The 24,572-nt window shown below is 34.3% G+C and overlaps 1 protein-coding gene across 5 annotated transcripts in view; it reads right to left on the minus strand.

Annotated features, from left to right (window-relative positions):
* The window catches only part of EndoB (SH3 domain containing GRB2 like, endophilin-B), a 104,264-nt gene that overhangs the window by 22,199 nt on the left and 57,493 nt on the right, over positions 1 to 24,572 (minus strand). The window contains exons 5-7 of one of the 5 annotated variants that reach the window (XM_090370469.1): positions 23,337 to 23,429; positions 18,301 to 18,447; positions 3,489 to 3,524 (exon numbers count right to left, since the gene is read on the minus strand). In XM_090370469.1, coding sequence (XP_090226595.1) covers positions 3,489 to 3,524; positions 18,301 to 18,447; positions 23,337 to 23,429 — 276 coding nt within the window. Of the gene's footprint in view, positions 1 to 3,488; positions 3,525 to 18,300; positions 18,448 to 23,238; positions 23,242 to 23,336; positions 23,430 to 24,572 lie in introns of all 5 variants that reach the window. The other 4 variants (XM_090370473.1, XM_090370470.1, XM_090370474.1 and 1 more) reach the window with 4 other exon arrangements.

The raw sequence follows: 24,572 nt of genomic DNA on the forward strand, positions 1-24,572 counted from the left end.
GCTAATGATACCCATTTTCCTATAAGAACAATGTTATAAACAAAAATAGGCTTCTGACTAAGAGGGCAGAACACGATTTTCTCCAAAATAACCCAGAAAATTGTATTAAATTGATTATATCTTAAGATATAATCAGTTTAACCTATCTAAATCACATAATATCTTAAATAAACCAATAATGAAAAACAAAATTCAGCAGCACAATGTATCAAAAGATCATATCAAATAAAAATACAAATCAAAAATGGATATTTGAAAAAAAGTTTCTTGGAAAGCCAACAAACACTTCTACTGTCAAGACTCTGTGAGAAGTCTCATTAGCAGTTTTGACATCTTTGTCAGCAATGTTTTTCTCTTTCATATGAAGATTTTTATTGTTAAGTTCTTAATGAGATGCCAGCAACTCAATGAGATCCTCAACTGTGGTCACTTCTTCAACTGTCTCTGTGAAGCCTTGGAAATCAGAAGTTGACCAGCAGAACTTGACTACTGTAGTCACAGTATGCCATTTCATATATGTTAGTTCATATGATCTTTTATTGTGTGTTATACCTATGTAAATACAGGTATAACACAGTACACCAGGTTAAGTTAGTTACAGACTATACTGGCTAAAAAGTGCATAATAACTCACTCTAATTCTTCCAGTATCCAACAGGATTCAAATCTACACCTCTTCATCGACGCAACCGAATAATGGCAAATCCACTATACTTTCAGGGATGATCAGAAACAAAGTCAGACACAAGTACTGCTATGTGCCACTGAGATTTGATTCTTTTGACCTCATTTCAGGTCATACAGATTCTTGATGTGTGTTAAAAACTGAAATATTTCTAACTTTCCTTCAATTTGGGTTTCCTTCCTTCTCAACTGCACTGATTGCCCCAGCAAAAATTCACTTAAGATAACAGGCCTTAAATGATATAAATACCTACCCTCTGGCCATATGATTAAGCAATGCATCATTTGGGGAGGGGGGGGAAAGTAGAAGTAGCACTGATTTTATGTGGCAGTTCAAATCATATTGCATGTCAACATTTTTAGTATAGTTGATCAGATCTATTATATTTTTTTTTACTTTATAATTTTGCAAACTAGTAGTTTTCTACTTTTAAAATTAAAAAAATTAATATGCAAAATTTTCAATGGTGAAGCATATGCATGCTGAGGAAGCAAACAGGTATTTTAAATTATAAAATAGTGCTTACTATGCCACCTCTCCCAAAAATCGAACTCTCTCTCTCTTTTTTTGTGTTTAATAGTATATCATCATCTCAGACCATATTTTGCCAGCTTACAATACTAACATAAACCCTTTCTTTGGTATTTAATATCTCATTTAGACATCAGTAGTTTAATTATTGTGTACCTCTCATCAGAAAAGCAGGACCATGAAGTAACAGATTATTATTCAAGGGTGAGGAAAGTAGTCTGGCTATTTTTTTATCTTCACATTTTAATGTCTGTTAGTAATTATATGATCAATATTTTAAATACAGCCACTCCCTGGCTTATGTAATACTCAACTTACAAAAATTCGACTTTATGCAAATTTTTGCCGGCTGGTGCAAATTTTAAAAAAATCATGGAAATGTATTTTGCATCCCACAGGAATAAATGGAGGTGTCATGAAAACACCATAACATGAACTCAAAAACACATTGTTTTTTTGTTCCAAGACCTTGGAAGTCGAAATTTTCCCTATATAACTAAGCTATTTATCTCTCTAAATGGTCATTTTTATAATGGAAATTGCACTACACTTTCATCATTATCATATGTTCCATTATAAGAATCAATTTTGAATGCCTTTGTGATATTTTTCTAAAACACATTTATGGAGGTCACTACCATAAAACAAAAATAATCTGTGCTTTTCTGTAGGCGCAATCTATTATAAACGGGTAGTAAACTCAATCTTATTGCATTTGTGATAATATCGATAACTTGAATTGTGTGGGTTTTTACGTTACAGTATTATGGTGAAATGAGTTCCCCTTCACTGAAATCTCCATCATATAAAAAACAAATAAATTTTCAGAATCTTCTCCTCATTGCTATTTACTTATTACAATGGCAAAGGGAAAGGGACCAACGGAAGGTGCAAGTGCTGGCAGTGCTAGGAACAAAACAAAATTGATTTAGAAATGAAGATGATTAATTAAGAAGTATGAAGCAGGAAGAAGTTTGTTGTCTATTGTATGGTCTCACTGCTTCAACAGTGAATACTATTTTAAGGGACAGTGAGCATATAAAAGAACATGTTAAAGGATCAATGGATTTAAGATCAACAAAGATTGCAAAACAGTGTTCAGGTGCTATATCGAAGATGGAAAAGCTATTAATAATATGGATGGAAAATCAGATTCAGAAGCAAGTGCCCCTGAGTCCAATGGCCATTCAAGCAAAAGCAAAAGTATTTATGAAGATATTAATAATGATAAGTATGGTGAGGTGGGGTTTAATAGGTTCAAGCATCATACTGGTTTCCAAAACATTAAAGTATGTGGTGAAGTCGCCAGTGTCGATTCTGCAGCTGCAGAGAAATTTTGTGATGTGTTGGAAAAAAACCCCTTCTAAATCTCCACAGCCCTCAACTTCTGCAGTGGTGTGCTTATCAGCTGGAGAGTTCATTCTGGCAACAATGCTTGAAAGGTAAAACTTGCTGACGTTATGCCTGTCTCCTCTCTCTTTTTGTAATTTTAAATTTTGAAATTTTTGCAATTTTGTACACTTTTGCAATTTTTTCCTGCCCATGAGATAAAAAAAATTTAATAAATAATTCTATTTACATGTTTGTTGAACATTTCTTTTTTTCTTCAATCAAATTCAATCAAATTTGCAAGTGATGCATAAGCATTTAGGGAAATTCTGACTGGTTTGATTCCATTATTATTTGTTTCATATAACAGTTCTTTGAAGTTTGAGTTCACAAAGAATATTCATATTCCAATGCCTAGCTTACTGATTGATGTGCTAAGTAACACAGGGTCAGCCAACTGACAACTAGCTGAAAATTCCAATTCTAGTAATATATACATTTTTAAATAATCTGGTTAATTTTTAGGTAAAGTTTTGAATATTAGTAGGCTTTGGATAGAGGCATTTAACAATTTTTGGTAATGTTTGTTCTGGTATGGAACATAGTGAAAAGTCACTTTTTACAAAAATTTAGTTAAATATAATAAAATAATAAATAAAATTTTTGAACTATAATCTATACAATAGGAGGCTTTCTACTACATGTGTCTTTGTTTTTTATCAGAAGCATGTCACTATCACTTTCCTTTCTGAGATGTGGCTTTTAAATACCATGAAAATACCATACTTTTAAATACACTTTAAAATTGTAGTTATATTAATTATGGAGTGTCATATGTGGCAATCATCACAGAACACAAACTGCTGGATAATGAGGACTTACTGTATAAGCACAAAACTGAGGATTGTGATTAAAAAAAAAAAAAAAAAGAGAAAAAAGTTACCTGTTGAATTTCCTTTTGTATCATGTCAGGTTTCATCTTGCATTATAAGAAGTGATTGAAATATTAGATTTTGGCTCTTCATTTAAAACAAATATTTTGAATACAAACATAACTTATTTTGATATTTTAAGTCATAATAGTACCAGCTTTGTTCCATATCAAAATACAGTCGATACATATTTTTCTTGTCACATTATAAGAACAGCAAACACTTTAAGTTAAGATATTTATGAACACTTAATATAAGACAATAAACAAAATTTTATTTAAGCTTAATTTCATTTAGGCAGTACAATATTCAAAAGGCTTTCTCTTTCCCTTTAATATTTTCCTGTATTCAGATTTTTAATGAAATTAAGTTTTTTCACAAATTTTTGTGTTTTGATTTCTTCCACCTACAATAAATAAGTTTCACTTTATCTAAAACTGAATTTTAATAAGGTAATTCTATTAAAAAACATATCTTAGATGGTAAAAAATAAAATCTTTGGAATAGAGAAAATGTGCCAACAAGAATCACTAGAAATGTTAGAATATCATGTTTTAGTTTAGAATTATAAAATACAGTAAATACATAATTTTTTATTTCAAATTTTAACTTCTAATTGAAAAACAAATATCATTGTTTTGTGTACATAATATTCATACATATTTCTTTCCCTTTAAGAGAATTACATTTCATATGCATAATATAAAATCAGAAAGGTCATTAGTAAACTGTGCATTATAGCCTAAGTTGCTGATGCACCGACATATCTAACAACAACAACATTAGTAAACTGATCCTAATATGGCAGGGGAATTGCCAATTGATACATGAGGCAATTTCATTTATCACCATAACCTGGGTTCCATATATACCAGAGCTCCTCATTTCAAGAATTCATTACTGACAATACTCACAGCAGACTGAATCTGGTACATAACTCTGAAAGTGTGCCAAGCTCTGTCACTATAGTGGGTGCATAAGTGGTTATGCACCCACTTTGATATGATTTCATTCTATTTTCAAAGCTTCCCCATCCAAAACTACTAAAATAAGTTTATAATTTTAAACAAAAACACACAAAAACAAAAAAAACAGTTATATGAAGCCACAAAACTACACTTACTTAATTTTCGGAAAAGTTAAGTGTATGCAATACATTAGGATCAAAGGAAGATGCATTACATTTCACAATGGTTACTTTTGCAATGAAATTTTGAATTACAAATACAGAAATTGATGAGAAATCAAGTTAAAATACTATGTTATATTGCAGCTAAATATAACACTTCTGCATCATATGATAACAGACCATTGCAGTGAACAGTAATTTGTCAACTAATTAAATCCAGCAATTTTTTCATGTTTCAATTCACCTTTTACCAACTTATATACACTAAAACTATTTTTAATCTAACTGTCACTAACTATCTATTCCACTTAAACCACCACTTTTTAATTTCTTGCAAGTGCTTTACTTTAATTTTCTGATGAATGGCGTTCTTCAGAAGTGGCACTGTACTCGCTGGATCAAATGTCTACGTGAAACTATTACAGTGCTATACATAAAAACTAGCTATTGTTTCTCTCTTTTGGTACTGTACTATACTATATTAAATTGATAATGAAATGCTATACTGTTGGTGTAGGTATCACATTACACTCAGCGGGTAAAATATGTTTTATATTAAAAAAAAAATTCTGATCCACCTGTACTGTTTAGTATCTTTTGAGGAAATATAAAAGGATATATGTCAGTGACATATCCTTTTGTATTTTCTCAAAAGAGGTTTGAAAAATTTGTAGTCAAAATGCTTCTGAAGTGCTTCTATACATTTCAAAAGCTCCAGCATACTTTCCACAGTGCGGAAGATCATTTGTAGCAGTGATGCTGGCAACTTTCCATAGCGACAGTGACCACTTGCGCATGGTTACAGAAGTTGCAGAAATTTATGTTACAGAAGTTTATCTCTGTGTGCTGCTTTTCATTTGAAAGTAAAAAAAACAACAAAATTATTAAAAAATATTCCCATTTGGCATCATTAAGCTTCTGAAGGGAAGCTTTTTAAATAGCACTCCCAGAGAAAAAATCCCAACCGTTCGTGCCAAAGGCCAACAAACAGACTCCAGGCAGTCTTGCAATAGGTCATCAAGAAGATGGCCCATCACCAGACCAAAGAAACATTAAGAAGAAAATTACATTGAAAGGGCTTGAGGAATTGCTAATATCCAAATCCAACTCAAATAAACCTGAAAACCACACAAAAAAGGACACTATACTCCCTCTCCAAGTTGGGGGATAAAAAATAATTCCACCAAAGCTAGGTGCTTCTTATCTAGGAATGCTTTTTTAACCTATTTTACCCAGACAATGCAGATGTATCAACCAGCAAAGCTTAATAGTCATTTACTACAGAGGCCAGTCTTGCACTCAACCATGCCCAAATGAATTAGACATGAAGTACCATCAGGTCCTCTTCCATCCTAGCAGATTAGGCCATGAGTTTCCTATAGAGGCAGTTGTCTATGCCTTGGAGCTTCAGTTAGAGCTGCCACTGACTCTTCATTACTCCTAATCTTGGCAGGGGCAAATCTAAACCAAGAGACTAAGCAAGCTTACATGAAAGGGTCTAGATTTGCCATCCTGCTGAATTCTTGGAGGATTTGAATAGGAAAGTAATTAAAAAAATACAAGAGGTTATATTGAATGGGAGTATCAATACCAATTCAAAGCAAACGGTGGGTTATGTTCAAATCCAAACGCTCAAACCAAAGTCTGCAACAAGCAAAACAGGCAATGCAGGTGGCACCAAAGACTAAAATTGTCAACTTCTCCAGCAATAGGTGACTTGGCCTTTGCCAATTGGTTGGAGGCAGAGGGATCGTATTAATCCATTTATGATTTTCACTAAAATGACACATCATTTGGCAAACAAAAGAGATAGTCACTCCTGTCAGGTCACTATGATAGCACAAATCAGCTCTGGAATATCAGCGCCTTCCATTTGCTTTTGTTTCCAAGTTATTCAATCTCCTGTTACATCTTTACACCTAGCCAGAGCCCCTCATTCTTCTAATGTTTGATTGACTCCGATGTTCCATCTTTCTCTTGGTCTGCCTTTGGGCCTAATTACCATATAGTTTTTGCTCCAAATACATGTTCTGTTACTCTCACATCTTTTTGACATGTCTATACAATCTCTAGTTTGCGTCACTTACTTTTGATTGGGTATTTGTTAAGATATTTTTTATTTCATCATTTTTAATATGGTCTTACCATTGCTTGTATTAATTATCTACCTTAAAACTCTCAATTCTGAAAATTTTAATATTTAATCAATTCCTTCATTTCTTAGTTAGCTTTCAGCTCCATAGATTAAAACAGGCTAAAACTGTTATAAACAGTTAATTTTGTTTAAATTTTTTCTGCTTCAAATGAATTTGTTTAATTCAAAAATGTGGGATCCTGCACATGCTCCTTTACTATTCTGTTATTTGTTATCATGTTTAACCTTTCATCTTCATTAAAGACCTGCATCTAAAAAACCAAGTTTTTTAGATGCAGCAATATTTGAAGAAGCAATATTTGTAATGTGCTCGTGCCAAGAGAGATTAGAAGTCAGGGTAATCCCCAAAAGAGATATATCATTTTGCCTAGAAATCGGAGTGTCACTAAAGATAAGCATAGGAGCAGAAGAATCCTTTTTGCGAGATATAAGACAAGACTGAGTTTTAGAAGGGTTGAAATCAACTAAGTTGTCTTTGCCCCACTGGAAAATTACCTGAAGATCGGCATTTAAGGAATTGGTAGCAGATTTTCGAGAAGTTGAAGCTGAATGAGCAGGACAAGGTTTCTCAAAATGGAAAGTGGAATGCAATGTGCTATCATCGGCAAAACTATGGATAGGATTTCCAGTCAATGGAAGAAGGTCATTAATATACAAGAGGAAAACAGTGGGGGAAAGAACTGAACCTTGGGGGACATCGGCATTAGTGGAGAAGTTAGAAGACAGAGAGCCATCTACCATCACCCTCAGTGAGCGATCAGAGAGAAAACTGGATAACCAATTACTAAAAACAGTTGGCAAACCATAAGATGAAAGCTTGTTTAGAAGACCTTTATGCCAAACATGATCGAAAGCCTTTGAGATGTCAAGAGCAACTACTTGTGTTTCACCGAATCTTTCCATTGAATTAGTCCATAAATGGGTAACATAAGAGAGAATATCGCCAGTGGATCGACACTGACGGAATCCATACTGGCGATCGTTGATCAGACGGAAGGTTTCTAGGTAGTTTAAGAGTTGGCGGTTAATTGATTTCTCCATTACTTTAGAAAGAATAGAAGTAATGGCAATGGGACGATAAATGGATGGGGGGGGGATTTGCCACCCTTTTTAGGAACTGGCTGGATATGAGCAAATTTCCAAGCAGAAGGAAAAACACCTTTGGAATAAGAAAGTGAAAAAAGGTGGCAAAGAATAGGAGTAAGTTCAGGAGTACAGGTTTTGAGAACAAGTGGAGAAATACCATCGGGACCTGGAGCTTTCTTAGCATCAAGATTCGTCAAAATCTTTCGGACATCCTTTTGATGGAAGATCACAGGAGGCATTGAATGGAGGGGGTTGGGAATAGTGGGAGGTGATTTACCAAGATCGTTAATGCACAAGTTGAAAGAAAAATGGGATGCTAGAAGGTCAGCTTTATCCTTGGCTGAAGTGACAACAGAACCATCTGGTTTGGACAGAGGCTGGAGCAGAGATGGGCAAAAGTTGCGGCCAATAGCTTTGGCAAGAGACCAGAATGCTCGGCTACCATTAGGGCAAGAAGCAAGTTTTCTACTCATAGCCTGTTCAAACTCTAGTTTGGACTGGTTAATAACTGCTTTACAATTGTTGCGAGCGTTGGTGTAGGCAGAAAATGAAACTGAAGAATTAGAAACAAGCCAATTATGATATGCAACATTCTTCTCTTGAACAGCCTTAGCACATTTATTGGAAAACCAAGGTTTACATAAAGGACGACATTTTAAAGTGGAGTGTGGGATAAAGGATTCCATTCCTGCAAGAATAATTTCACTAACATGATCTGAGCAAACGTTGACATCAGAAGTTTTGAAACAGTAATCCGACCAAGGAAAAGTAGAAAAGAAGTCTCGCTGGTCATCCCATTTTACATTCTTGTAATGCCAAACAACAAGAGGTTGGGAATAGCCATGAGATAAAGGTTCCATTGGAGAAGAGACAATCACCAAGTTGTGATCTGAAGTGCCTAAAGGACCTCTCACTTCGACTGTGTATTTAGAAGGGTTGTTTGTGAGAAAAAGATCAAGCGTATTGGCTGTATGATTAGGATTGTCCAGTATTCTTGAAGGTAAATGAACAATCTGTGCAAGATCATTAGTAATTGCAAAAGCCTCAGCATCTCGACCAGCTGGGTCGGTGTGACTAGAAAACGGAAGCCAGCTGGAGTTGTGAACATTAAAATCACCAAGGAAAATTACCTCACTGTTAGGAAAGTTGGACTGGAGAAAGTCAAGTTGCAAAGAGAGCAAGTCAAAGAGCTCCAAGTGATTAGCGGAGTTGGGAGAACGGTAGAGACAACAGATGAATTTGACACAATGAGGTAGAGAGATTTTAAGCCAGAGAAGATCAAAGAGAGGAGATTCCAAATTGCCAAGTCACTGACAGGGAATATCAGAACAGACATATGCACAAGTACCACCTTTGAGGCAAAAAGAATCATACAGCGAATAATTTAGGCATCTGAGATGAGCAATAGTTAAATCAATCGATAACTGAGATTCTGTCAGAAAAAGTACATGGGGTTTGGCAGACTGCAAGTGGAAATGGACATCGTTGAGATTAGAATTGAGACCACATATATTTGTGAAATGAATTTGGAAGTGCTTGGGAGGTTTAGATCTTTTCGCAGATAAGCTTGCTCTATTATTTTGACAATTCATGGTGTATTCAATAGTAAGAAAAAGTGGGTGGGACATGCTGTATGAAGCAATGAAATTTTTGGATATGGAGTACACATGGTAAGAATATACCCAGATCCTTGACATAACGTGGCCTCGACAATGCTCCCCGCATACACACTACTCGGACTCCCTCCAGTCCCTATCTGGCAGAGTAGAGGTAGCAAGATTATACACTAGCTGATCTGGAAGCCTCCTAGAGAGTTACCAATAGGTTCGGTCCAGTGTACTAACTAGCAGCCGATCTGCGAACACCGTTTTAGAGCTGTACCCTCGAAATGTAAGGAATATTGGATCTCACCACGATGTTCATCATAACCTCAAAAGTCACCAATCATACTTCATGATGGAAGAGATGGGGAAGGGTTGACCGGAACTTAGCTCTAGAGACTAAACATGGATTCCACCACTTCAAGCCTCCAATAAGCAAAGTGGTGGTATTGCACCGGTTGATGAGAGTCATTTCCACCTCGTACTGCCTGGTAACATAGAGGGGTGGCGTTCCTCCATGTGGTGTGGGTGCCACACCTCGACCCCTGCTTACGTTGGTTCACACCTGGATGGTCACCCACCATGTACTTGTGCATGGAGGTTATACACAGGATTACTAACAGTCCCACCATCGTGAAGGTGCAAGCAGAGGATTTGGTTGTCACAGACCGTCCGGACTTCGCCGAAATTGGGTCCACTTGACTTGAGTGTTACCCAAATATCAGTTCCATCAGCGTTTTAGACTCACAGGTAGTAAGTACAGCTTGTCTGGCATATCTGAGAGAATGTTTGTGACAACCTCAAGGACTGCTCCTAGAAAACTGCTAAAAAAAAACACAAAGCTGCTAAATTACTTCCCCCCTCCTTTTTTTTTGTTATTTAGTCTGCACTTTTAAGTTTTCCTTAACCCACCTCCAACTTTCATAACTTTAGTTTTTTCACAGATTCTTTACAAACTTTTAATTTATTCAAAGATTCTTGAAGATCTTGTGAGTTACTGTTTAAAGGCATAATATCATCAGCATACAATAATAATTCAATTTTTATATCACCCATGCTAAGTTTTGCCAGTAACTTATTCTTTTATTAAACTATCCATGAAAGTTATGTTTTCTTAATACTCACTACAGATTTTTCACTTTTATACAAGCTTTTTATTACCCTTTAAAGATTTGCACTGATGCCAAATTTTTCTAAAGGAAAGGACAGATGCCAAAGTATGCTTTTTTATTTATCAACAAATCCTAAATAGAGGTTCCTGTAACATTCTCCATGATGTTTTTTAATGTCTTAGAGCAAATGCAAGGTAGTTACATGTATTTTCACCCAGTACACTAAGGAACAAAATTCCTTAGTGTACTGGGTGTACTCTATATTATTTTTATATAATAGTATTAGTATTGGCAACACGATTCAAGTTAACAAAGCTTATACAGTACCAGCCAAAAAATGAAATCACTAAATTTCCCAAAAATTTGTTCAAACTATCCACCTCCACAATATTAGGTGTAAGTTTATATCAACAACTGATTACACTTTGGTTTAATGTGAATGTTGGTATATTAATGTAATTGCTGCAATCTTTTGGAATTCATCCTTTTCCCAAAGGATAAATTTCAGAAGATATTGGTTTCTATCTCTCAGCATTTCAGGTCTAATCTCATCTAATCCGAAACCTCCACCTTTTTAATAATTTTATATTCTACAGCAATGCTTTCAGCTCCATCATTCAGAAAAAAATCATAGCAGTTATTCCATACTTCTAAAATACCTCTAAGATGACTGGAAATAATAAACAGAACTATTTGTTGTATCAGAATATTTAGAAACTGACACCAATAATATAGTTTTATGAAAATTGAAAGGAAGGTGAATTTGACCTTCACTCTTTTCAACAGAGAAACTTTCAAAATAATTTAGCTTTATGTTATTTATGTTATACTTTTAATGAATATATATTTAACATGAACAATAAAATAAATTGAAATTCATGCTATTTAAGCTTAATTGATTGTGAAGTTGATTCTGAAGTCTAACTGAATCAGCAAGTGCAACACAAAAAAAAAAAAAATTCAAAGTTATGCTTTTCCTATAACTATAATTATTTAAAAATTCGTTAAATAACAATAGTTAGTAGTCAGAATTAATTCAAAATATGTCCTAAATAGGCATAAGATTCAAAAAAAGGACTTTAATATTTCAAGCTATTTATATTAGAACTGGGTTTTATTTATACTTCTCCTATGCTATTGTCCTTTACCATGCTGGCAGACTAAGAAAAGAACATTAAAGTAGTGCAATAAGTCAAATATTTCCCCTTTTTGGTAAATGTCCTATTTTTTTAGTGCAAGGCCAAGGCAATTCACAAAAGCAGTAAAAAGATGGTCACTGAAATCTGTTGTGAAAATTGTGGCAGTGCAAAACACTGCTACAGCTTCTCTAAGGAAAAGTGAAGCAATTCCCACTGAACTACTGTAGCTCTGCATGATGAAAATAAAAAAAAAAATCTGTAATGGGGGGTTTCTTTTAACCAAAACAGTTTCCAATACTACAGATTTGTTCCACTCATAAAAATTCACCTTTAGGTAACTCAAAACTCATATCAAATTTTGTATGCTTTATGTGCATTCAATTTTGATTATGGAGAAACTCTCTACTTTCAATGAAAACAGAGTCAAGTATGTGGCACTAAGACCTGGGCTTATATTCAACTTAGAGTTGTTGTTATTTGGTTTTTAGGAGCATTAGCAACTAAGGCCATATTGCTCTGGGATATGCGGTGGTCATTCCCTGACCTTTCTGCATCATCCGTATTTGGTGGTGACGGGCTCGAACCCTGGTCTAATCAAGAAGCGTGTGCTACTCACTGCTGCTCCTTCCCACCTGCCTACGGAGGCGCCTTCAACTTAGAGATAAATATTGTTATCCATGTTTTTCCCTAAGCTGCTAATATAATTTTAAATTATATAGCATCACTAGAATAGGTGAATCTGCAATATGTTTAAAAATTCTGAGATACCAATGATATTAGCAACCACACCAGGACAGCTGTTTCTAAGCTTTCTGGCTTCTCATCAGCTGGTGGTTTCTAGTTGAAAATGCGTGCCACTGTAAATAATGTATTTTGTCTAAGTGAACAGCAAAACTTTCTAATTTAAAAACATAACAACTGTTATTTGTTGAACATAAACCCAAACCTTAGTGCTAAGTACTAAGAACTTGGTTTTCAGTGAGAACAGATGAGGAGCCAACGAGAGGCACCAATCGCCTTGACTTGATTCTATGTTCTGGAATTTGCAGAGTCGACATTCCACCAGAAACGTCCTTCAATTCAGATCACAACCCAATTGCATTACTTCTTGTTCTGCCTATGCCCAACTTCAATTGCCATAATACTGTTGAAAAGAAAATCATATTCTCTCCGAATTTTCTGGATCCAAAAAAGTGCCTCGAGGCAGCGCAGTCTATTCCATGGCATGTGCTTGATGGATGTGACCCAATCCTTGCAGTTGATCTAATCACTAGATGGATAAATACAGTCACCCTCTATGCGTCAGCTAAAACCGTACACATTTCTCCAAGAACTAGAGCTTGGTGGACCAAAGATCTAGCGTGCAGTTTCCACAACAAACAGTATCTTCACAGGCAGTGGAAAATCTCTGGCACAACCAACCCAAGATCGAATCCTATACTCCAGAGCAAGAGCTATGTTCAACAGACTCAAGGCATGAGCATTAAAGAGATACACTGATGCTACCTTGTCTAAAGGAAAAGTGCCATACTCATCAAGACACAGTCGCATTAATTCAAATCTTGATCTAGATAACTGGATGGACTACATTTCAAGATTCAATACCAATTCCGCCTCTGCTGAAATTCCTCTCCAAAACTCCCAATTTGCTCCTACTGATGACCTTTCCATAATTTCCATCACAAGACAGCAACTGATATATGCTATTAACTCCCTGCGACCATCTAGTACCACAGGCCGTGATAAGATACCTCATTTCATAATTAAATGCCTTAGCCCCTATATCTTAGATGCATTACTCTCAATCTACAACTCTATTCTTTCCACACGAGTTTTGCCTGCTCAGTGGAATGAATACTCTGTGAGGCCACTGCCTAAGATCAAAGCACCAACAAGCCTAAAAGATTTCAGACCAATCTCAACTTCTTCCACCCTCCTCAAACTTCTAGAAAAGGTACTCCTTCCGGCATTAAACAAACAGCTGATGGCACAGAAGCCGAAACAGTTCCATTTCACAATAGAAAATAGATCCACCATAACAAACCTCATGGCCACACAGACATCAATTCTTCAAGCCTTCGAAACTAAATCTGAATTAGCTATAGTGTACGCTGACATTGAAGCTGCTTTTGACAGCCTAGACGTCACAGCCCTTCTCAGACTCCTGCAATTCTTCTTCAGGATTAATGGAGACCTACTAGCTTTCCTCACCGCCTTATTGAAGAATAGAAGTGTCCACCTCACTTTGAAGAAAACCCACTTTACAAGAAAAATTAATGCAGGAGTCCCTCAAGTGGTGTTCTGTCTGGCCTTCTCTTCTCAGCGATTCTGATTCCTTTCATGAGTCATCGTGATGATGCTCTAATATATGCCGACGATATAAAGTTTCTTACCTTAATCCCACCGTCTGCAAACCCAATGGAAATTACGTCTTCCATCACAGAGAACTTGACCACTCTTTCAACTTACTTGAAGATGTTTGGATTAAACCTTAATCTGTCAAAATCTGCAATAATGACTTACTCATTGAAACAGCAACCAACAATAATTCAACCTTTAGTTTTAGGTACTCTAATTCCAGTGGTTACCTGCCATAAAGATTTCGGGGTCTATTTTGATCCGAAGCTGAAATTTAATGATCACACAGAATACCTCCGGAAGCGTTTTAACACCCTACGCTGGAAAGCGAAACAACACTTACTTCATTCCAACGATGCCGCAATCACTACCAGATACCTTCAAGCCACTGTTTATCCGGCTATTTTATGCGCTGCTGAAATTTGGGCATCTGCGTCGCCTTCACTTCAAAAACCAGTGTTCTCGTGTGAATACTGGACCCTGAAATGGGCCACAAATAAGCATCGCCGACCCCCTCAATTGAGAACAACTGACATGGCTGAGCAGCTAAATGTACCCAGGATCCCGAGGTTAATTGACAGCAGGCGTTTAATGACTTCAGTAAAAATGTACACAGGAGTAATAAACGCCCCAAACATCTGGGATTTCTGTCAGTTGCACAATCCTACGCCATCCTTGAGGTCAGAGCCCACACTAATCCTCAAATACAACCGGTTGAAACTGTGTAGTCGGTTCCTACCTGCCCAGGCACTCTCCAAAATTCAGGCACTGCTCCATCTTGGAGTCGACCTTCAGAAATTAGCTACCGACTACAAATACCACCACATGCTCCTCGAGTGGATTCCATCTGTGGAACTAGGATAATTTCCTCCATATGACGTTTAGTCCTCATTTTTCATTATTACAATTTACATGTTTGTAACTCATAATTTCCACGTAACGGTTTTTTTTGCCAATTAATTTCATTTATAATTTCATTTATAATGTAAAACTCCTGGCCATGTCGCCGTGTTGAGTATTATTGTCTCTAGTACATGTCCTGTACTTATTAGCAATAGAGAATTTATTTATTTTCGTGATTGAAAATACAAGTGTACGAATTTTTATTTGATTTCAACTACTACGTTGAAATACCTCTGCAGTCTTAAAATATGATAAGGCAAATGCAACCCAACCATATTAAAAGTAAAAATAACAGTGATGTTTTTAAATGGAAGTTTCTCTTTCATACACCACTTGGCTGTTCACTTCGATAAAATATATTATTCACATTTCAGCATACATTTGCTAATAGAGACCACATGCCAGCTGATGAGAAACCAGTTAGCATTAAAACAGCAGCCCTGGGGACACCTGAAATATTTAAATGTATGGAGGATTAACCCATTCAGGTGATGCAACACAATTTGCTAAGATATAAGCCAGAACTGTACATAATGGTATTTGTTTCTAAGTTGAACATAAGCCCAAGTCTCAGTACCAAGCACTCAGCACACAATCAATCAGTAAGAAAAAAAGGCTCTCCATTATCAAAACTGAATGAAGGTAAAGTGTATGAAGTTTTATTTGATTTAAAATATCCCTGCAATCCTATAGTAAATCAAAACTATGCACAAACACCCTCTGAGATACATGCAAACTTCCTTCTGAATGACTGATGAACCTTGGGATAAAGTATGCCATTTTATAACCTTAAAATCAGCATGAAATAATTTAAAGTTGTTCAAGTTTTGATGTCATCCTTTATTTTCAATCTGCTATGAACACAACTATGAATAATCCATTTTTACATTAAATGCATATTTTTACTATTTTTTAAAAAATAGATTCACCCCACACCATGCTTCAGACATGTTCTTTTCACATATTAAAAAATGCCAAAATTGGGCATTATCATCACTTTTGGTGACAGAAAATTAAAAGAAACAAAAACTTAAAAAAACCACACACTGTGGTGACTGGGCACCCAACAAAATGCTTGCTGCAGATGTAAACAACATTTGAAGCAAGTGGGTGCTTCTGATGGGAGAGACAACATGCATCAAATGTGACACTAGTGCACTTTAGTAACTGGATGGGAAAGATGCTGCTAATTTTAAATTCTTGTTTTTCAACATTTGATAATTATATTCCAGAATAGGCTTAAGAAAATGCCTGGTTTTTATTATTTTTTTTATGATCAAACATCTTCAATAACTAAATTATTATTAATGATGCAAATCGAATGGAAACAATAATTGAGGAATTCATAAATTGGCATTGATATCAAGCACACAGCTTTTATTTAAATAATAAAATAGTTAATAGTAGAAAACTTAATCAGTGTTGTACTATTAACTAAAATTATTACCAAGACACTTAATTCTACATAAGCTGCAGTCACTAGCTGGTAATCATCTTCAGAACATGCTGTGAAATGTTGTAAAGTAATTAATAATCAACATTCTAGTCTATATGAAGTCATTCTTTTATTATCCCATGTCTATTTTAACAATATAAATTGGGCTGTCTTGGAGCACATACAGGTGCCACAAGCATGGAAGTGCTTGGACCAATAATGTGTTGAATTTTTTTTTGGGTTTTAATACTTGGCTGGGTTGCCAAAAATATCTCATATATACTAAAATGAACCCTCAAGCCTGAGTATAAGGTTTTCATTTGATTTCTTAATCTGAAATTCTTTATTTCTTATTTACAACTATTTTCTTATATGTAATAACCTTATGTGGAAAAATGCTTATAAACTTATATAAACTGCCAAATTCAGACTATGGAAATATTTCAAGTACTTTTACAGTTCATAAGTCTGTAGTGAATTCTGACTTTTTACCCACAGTATATGTCTAACTTTGAAACAAAATTAAAGAAATTTGCTGTCGGAATTATCATACTAAACATATATTTCAAGTAATGCAATATATTACATTACTTGAAAATAAAAATAAATACAGGATAAGAAAAAACATATTTTAAAAAATTACTTTATTATCAGCTTATAGTTTTTTGCCAGAGTGAAGAGCAATTCTCAGTTTTTTTTTTTTTTTTTTAATATGTACACAGCTCTTAAAGCCTAATTACAAGATGCAACAAGATTTTTCTATTCTCATATTAGAATATAAACCAGACATGAACAGCCTTGAATAAACTGTTTTTTTCAGATGAGGTCACTTTCAATACTGGTAGTTATGTAAAACAGGAGTCAAATAGGAAGATAAGAGGATCCATGCTGTTTGAAATTATGAAAGCAATAGCTCTATAATCAACATGATATGTGTATGGTCCTTCCCTAATTAGTCTTTTTTTGAAGAAACTGAAAATGCACCACAGAGCTAAACTATAACCAGTAACAGTAATGTTATATACCGTTCCATAACTGGAGGAATTAGTTAAGCATTCTTTGTGAGATAATTAATTAATTGAGACTACACTATTATATCACGTGGTAGATTTAAGTAACTTATTACCGAAATGCTACAATTTTTACAATGATGAACAATCATGTAGGTCACCTCTTCCAATTAACAAGAAATCTTTTTCAATTAGATGGGACTGCCGTATACTGTTGTCTATTCTAACAGTACACCAGTTTTTGAATGAAGCAATACTGACAGATGGAAAAAATTGACCCACTGTATGGCCATCAATGCCCACCCAGTATAACTACCATAAGATTATTTTAGTACATGTAAAAATAGGACATACAGGAGTCCAAGGATAAACTGAAAGAAAGAATAACTTGCCCCTCTGGTCATATACCATAGAGGGCAGGTCATCTCTTGCTCTGTCAATTTTTTATATCTTTTTTGAGCTTGTTGATGAATAAACTGATATTTATTCATTATCATGGTAGAACCAATCATCTAAAAAATGTGCATCAGTGGTGAGGGATGTCCAAGTAGACATTTATTAGATTAGAAGAAACTGTTTCTCTTCACCCTGAAAACTACAAGTTGAAAAAGTGAGAACAGTACACAATTATCAGTGGCGGCAGAAAGCCTTGTACATATATAAAGTTTTAAGTGAAATATTTCAACTAGAACAAATAAGCAGGTTTTTATTCTACTCATAAAGGATTAAAGTAATTTTATCATTTCTATTTATGTGAGATTTTCTGGTAGATGACTATTCATAAAGTAATAAGCAAGAGTTAAAACTGATTTCCCAGGAAGGTTTTTACCTAGGAAGTTCACAATTACCCAATGGTTAAATGTTTAGAAAGGTGAATAAACACAATGAAACTTACCGCGAAGGAATTCCAGATTCGAGTCAATAAAGGAAGAAAAGAAGGCCGATGCAAGGCTAACCTTGTGCACGGAACATTACGATCAACAGAAACAGTCTGAGAAGAACGCAAACCACGTGATAGGAATCGAAGTGGAGGCAACAGAGACTGCAGTTCGGAAGAACCCAAATTGTTAACAATATATTTAATTATTCTCTGGTTTATAATCTACTTAAATTACCATTAATTAATGGTACTATTTGGAATTATTATTATCAAAATAATTTCACTAAACAAGTAATATTTAAACAAAAAAGTTCTATCCCTTTCTTCTCTCTCTCTGCTTTTTTTTCCTTTCTCTCTCTCCATATTGTCTTTCCTGTGTAATTCGAAACTAGTATTTATTAGAAATAAATAACTAGCACATTAATGGTAACTGAAACAAATGAAAACCAGAGAATAATTAAATACCTTAAAGCCAAATTATTGCAATCTAAAAACTTACAAATCTGATTCTTTTAAATTTCTAAAATGATTTTGAATAAGTAGGTGAAGTCAACTAAAATTCAAGTAGTAATCTAATACCTCTGAAGCAGAAATCAGTGCACAAAGCATAAGCATACAAATGCTGAAAAACAAAATTTTGCATCCAGTTTCATGAAAAATTTAAGAAGCATGCAACAAGAAAATAGTAGAATTCTTTTATCAAAAGAATTCAAAAGAAAAGAAAAGAATTTATCAAAAGAACACATAACATGGCAATCATAAAATAATAACGTGCTGTTAATATATATTTTTGTGAATTTCCTAAAAAAAAAAAAATACAATAAAATTGCTTAAATAATTCAATAACTGCAAATCAGACACAAAAAAAAATTGAAAACAAGAAAGAAAGAGTTAATACAAGTGTAAATCGAAACTATTATAATGTAAATGTTAAAAGAGATGAAAGATGAACATACAAGAGAATAATAGCTTAATCATTTTGATTATTACACACAGATAAAAATTCTGTGTGTGCTAAGAACACTTACCAAAAGTTATTAAGTTAAGCCAAAGGTGCCATACAAAGCAGAGGAAAGAAATGAAGTTTATGCTAAGAATAATCAGTAAAAATGTAAGGATATATATTAAAGTATTTTAAATAATGTACACGAGTTGCAGGAAAACATGATAATAAATTAATAAAATATGTTGCAGCTTAAGGTTTAGCGGAAAGAAATAAAACAATCCTGATAATAATAAAGGACTTAAGGATCAATGTTTTATTTCTTACTAGCCAAAGTACCTGGCTTTGCACAGGATGTAATAATCCAAACTGTGTGTGAGTTCATGGTAATTACCTTATTTTACTTGTGTGATATATCTCTGAAACACTGAGTTATTAATCAAACTGAAGTGTCATAAAAGTTAAACACTTAATTTAATTAAGAACAAATTATACTTATTATGCCCCATTTTTGTTACAGTGATTGGACAATATTTTATTTCTATAGTGTTTCTGTGTAGACAATGTTTACAAAAAATTTTACCAAGATTAAAAGGTGTTACTAATATCTACTCTAGATCAAATATAGAAATGGTCATAAGAAAAACAGGACCTTTACCAATTGAGGCCAACAACTTTGAATGTTTTTCAGAGTTTCACTGATGCTCTGTCAAAACTTAGACAAACAGAGAAGTCGAGCTGCATAACACTTTCAATGTTAGCTTCACCAATGATCTTTTTCACCAGGGATTGCATTGGGGAGGACATAGACATTTTTGGGCTCTCTTCTCGCTACGGCTGAATTAGTCAACTTCTGGAAAAGGTTGTTTGACAAATATATCTGGATTTTCTTCCGTTAAATCAGCAGAAATGGTTCTTAAAGTCAGGTGGTTTCTCTCCAAGTGGATTAAAAACCCCATGACACATGTGCATCACGATGCAGTTAATGTGTTAACTGACTGCACAGAATAAGTACATCTTGAAATACTGCATGGCCAGTTGTAATAATGGCTTCAGTGACAAATGGCATGGATTTCTTATCCCCTAATCATGTTCCCATACAGAGTTTGATGGATCCAAATTACAGAGATGCATGATGGAGGCACCAATTTCAAGCTCCAGATTGTGGAGAGGCACAACTGATATTCAAGAGAGAGTTGAGAAATTCTGATGAGTGTTTGACTATCTCATCAGTGTTTGGCACAGTGTCAATGGATATCATTTTTGCACAGTCTGGCAATTGAGAAAGAAGCTCTTTGTTGTTTATGTTATTGACTATTCTACATTTCCTCTGGTGCTAGGACAAAACTTTGGTAATGCCAGTTATGGTTATGGAAGTGATATGCAACATTTTGAAATACTGCTTCTTTCAGTCCACAAAATATTACAATTGTTTTCCCAATGGTTTCTACTGGGATAGTTATATCTTGAATATTAGCTTAGCTAGAACTAACTCCTCTGGCTCCTATATGGTTGTTCTGCTGAAATTTATTATATTTCAATGGAACAATTGCCATGTTCCATTTCACAGTTTGAACAGGCTTTCATTTATTGAGAGAAAACATTTGATTGCAATCCATTTAATTTAAAATAGACCGTTACCAAATCAACAGTTTACTATGGAAAACACAGTCTTTTCACAACAACACTGAAATGTTACTTTACAGAGCTGATACCCCGAGCTTTTTTCAGTTTTACAATACAAATATAAACAGTTGACGATTTTATTTATTTTTAATGTGGTGGGTGTTGCTCCATTCCTTAGACAGCTGTTTCAGTGGTTACTGCCATATGCCTAATCTAATGGTTAAGGCATAGATTGATTTGCTTATTTACTTCTTTTACAGTAAAAGCTGGAATTAGCTAAACTGGTTATTTGGACATGCTTAGATTATAATATGTTTATCACATGTTTAAAGTTCTTTGAATTGAAATGTTGAAATTGCATTCACCAATGTTCTCTAGTTAACTACTCTCTCTCTCTCTCTCTCTCTCTCTCTCTCTCTCTCTCTCTCTCTCTCTCTCTCTCTCTCTCTCTCTCTCTCTCTCTGTGTGTGTGTGTGTTTCTTCCTTGTCCATGATGGTAGAAAACTAAAGAGGAAATGAGCAATGACGGACTTCTAAGCTTGACTTCGATGGTGGGAAAAATTATGGAACCTGCGATCAGATATGCAGGGAGGATTACAGGTTGGAGTACAGAATGTCTGCAAGTTGCCAAAATTCTGTGCACATATGATCTGTGCACAGAATTTTGTTAAGCATTCTGTGCACATATGGTTCACATATGATCTGAATATCAATTACATAAATGCTTTAAAGTTTCAACAGTAACCTAGTTGAGCACTGTGTGCTAAGGCTCCAGCCATCATCATTGTAGGAATATTTCTTTTTATTGGAAGGACAGTCCCCTCGAGTAGTGGTGGAGTTGTCAGCTTTCAAATTCTAAAACTTGGAAGTCTTTTGACCACTAATGAACATCAAACAAAGACAGTCAGTGAAACAATTTTTGTTTTCATTTTGACTGCTAATATAACTATTTTTAATTACATTTATTGCTCAAGTAAATTTAATGCAAAGACCTAGCTTACTGTACCATCAAGTATCTCACATATTGTGGATGTATCTAACCAGTGAGTTGTCAGGAATTTCACTGACTACTGTGCATACCTGTCCACTGTTGTGTTTGTTGTTTGTTATTTGTTTTTTAGGAGCATTAGCAACTAAGGCCATATTGCTCCGGGGATATGCGGTGGTCATTCCCTGACCTTTCTGCATCCTCCGTATTTGGTGGGCACGGGCTCGAACCCCGGTCTAATCAAGAGTGTGTGCTACGCACTGCTGCTCCTGCCCACCTGGCTATGGAGGCGCCTACCTGTCCACTGATAAGGTACCAAAAAGCATAAAAATGACCACATGAATAATGATTTGCATTTCAAATAACTAGTACATATTTCTCCTTGGAGAGCAGTGCTTTTTATTTGAAGTGTAAGATGCAATACCAAGGTAAATAATGGTGACTTGCCTTCACAATATGAAGTTGACGTATTCTGTAGGAAACTGAGCAGCTACTTACAAAAGTATTCCAATTGCACAATGTAATGATAACTTTATTACTCAATTTTATTCTTGAACCATTAAGTATATATATAAGAATGTCATAAGATTGTTTATCAGTATGTATTAACCTGTGGCTAATACTAACTGATACTATACAGTTTGTTACCAAACATCTATCATTTTCAGTCTGGCATGTGATTAGCAGGCTGCTTAATATCTTTGCCATGTTGAAAGATCTTCCAAAATTTTTTTTCATTCAAATAATTTCATTATAGAATAAACAGATAAAACAGAAAGAAATAATGATCTCTTTTTTTTTATAATTTTTTTATTGAAATAAAAAACTGAATTTCATTCATCTTTGATTTGAATAAAATAATACTAAGCAACCAAGCAGAAGAATGAATAAAGAATTATCGGCTTGTGTGTGTATGTATCCATGAGAGAGAGAGAGAGAGAGAGAGAGAGAGAATCATTATTCTACTTTATAGTAATATATTATCTAATAAGGAAAGACTAACATATAAGTAATTTAGGAAACTCATGTGCATATTTATTGATAACAGGGGGCCAGAGTTAAGAACTGCAAAATGACATTTGACTCACCTCATTAAAACTAGTACCAATTTTTCTTAGGCAATAAACTTAAACAATAAACTTCTTAACCAATAAATTTGACTTCGAATCAATATAAAATAAACTAGTATAAGGAATAAATTTTTTTACAAAATTTCAGCAATGTGAAATAATATTTTAAACATGTGGAAAGAAAAATATTTTACATACTCAGGAAAAATAACCCTTTCAGAGTGCTTTGTTAAATGCATGTATAATCTTTAGTAAACTGATACAAGTTAGAAAAATATAAAACTATTTTTTCTATCAAAACTTTGCAATTTTATATAAAGAACTACCTTCTGAAATTCTAGACACAAATTTAACAATATAAACTATATGGATATTAAAAGACAAAGTATATACAAAGGATTATAATCATAATAGAATTACTCACATTAGCTTGTCCTTCTGCTGATCTAGCTTTCCTCAGTCTACTTTTACAAGCATCTAAGTCAAGTCTTTTATTTTCAAGTATTTTCCTTTCTTTCTAAATGGCAAAGGTTAAACAGATTCAGTGAAACTTCCTTTTTTTTATTGTATTATTATTATTATTACTATTATTATTAGTCATATGGTGCAAGGAAGCCCGAGGCTTATGCTGCACCAGCCAAAAAAATAAATAAATAAATAAAATAAAATAAAAATAAAAAAATTCTGAATTACCCTGAGAGAGAGAGAGAGAAAGAGAATCACTAAGAAAGAGAAGAATGATGATATCCAGCTCAGAGCCCTGGGTGTGCCAAGCCAATACTCACCAGATGTGAGCCCCCCCTGGGGTCATTATTTTAACAAAGTATATAAATAATGAGGAACACCCTTTTTGAAAATGATTACAGGATAACTGTTGATGTAAGGGCAATGAAAATAAAATACCTGACTTATGCATCATTCACAGTCACATCCTAATAGTTTTAGGTACAGGCAGTTCCCGATTTATGAGTTCCCAGGTTTACGTTTTTTTTTGTTTTTTTTTTCCCCCAAGTATCAACAAAATCGAAAATATGAACATTAATTCCAAAAAAACGAATATTAAACATTCATAAATACCACATTTCAAACCACGCATGTAGCTATACAATACAGTGTTCCCTGCTTTACGATATTAATCCATTCCAGAGACACCATATCGTGAAAATATCGTAATGTGAACCCAATAACACATTGTTTTTTGGTAATTCATTCCATGACTTCGGAAGTTAAAATTTTCACTATGTAACTCTCTAAAAGGTAGTTTTTATAGTGTAAATTGTATTAGTTACCAATTCAAATCATTATTTGTGCGTTCCTTTAAAAAATGATTATGCATGCTGTTGAAATTTATACAGAAAAGAGAAGATTATCTTGGAAACAAATGCCTCTTGAAGGTCTTCTGAAGAAGACGACTCCTTGTGCAACAAACCAACGAGCGCCAAGCCAATAATGAGTGATCAACGAGTATACATTTAGTCGATGATGATGATGAAGAATAAACATTCATTAACATTTGTAAGTCATAAATAATTTCTTTATTATTATAATTTGCTTGATTTTACAGGCAATGTTTTTCTTTCTTTGGATAAATCAATCATTGTTTAAATATAAACTAATTAGCTAACTAATTTCATTGTTGAGAATGTAACTCCTATTTTTT

This window comes from Mastigoproctus giganteus, chromosome 3 (assembly GCF_048544385.1).
Source record: "Mastigoproctus giganteus isolate SK-2022 chromosome 3, ASM4854438v1, whole genome shotgun sequence".
NCBI classification, from domain to species: Eukaryota; Metazoa; Arthropoda; class Arachnida; order Uropygi; family Thelyphonidae; genus Mastigoproctus; species Mastigoproctus giganteus.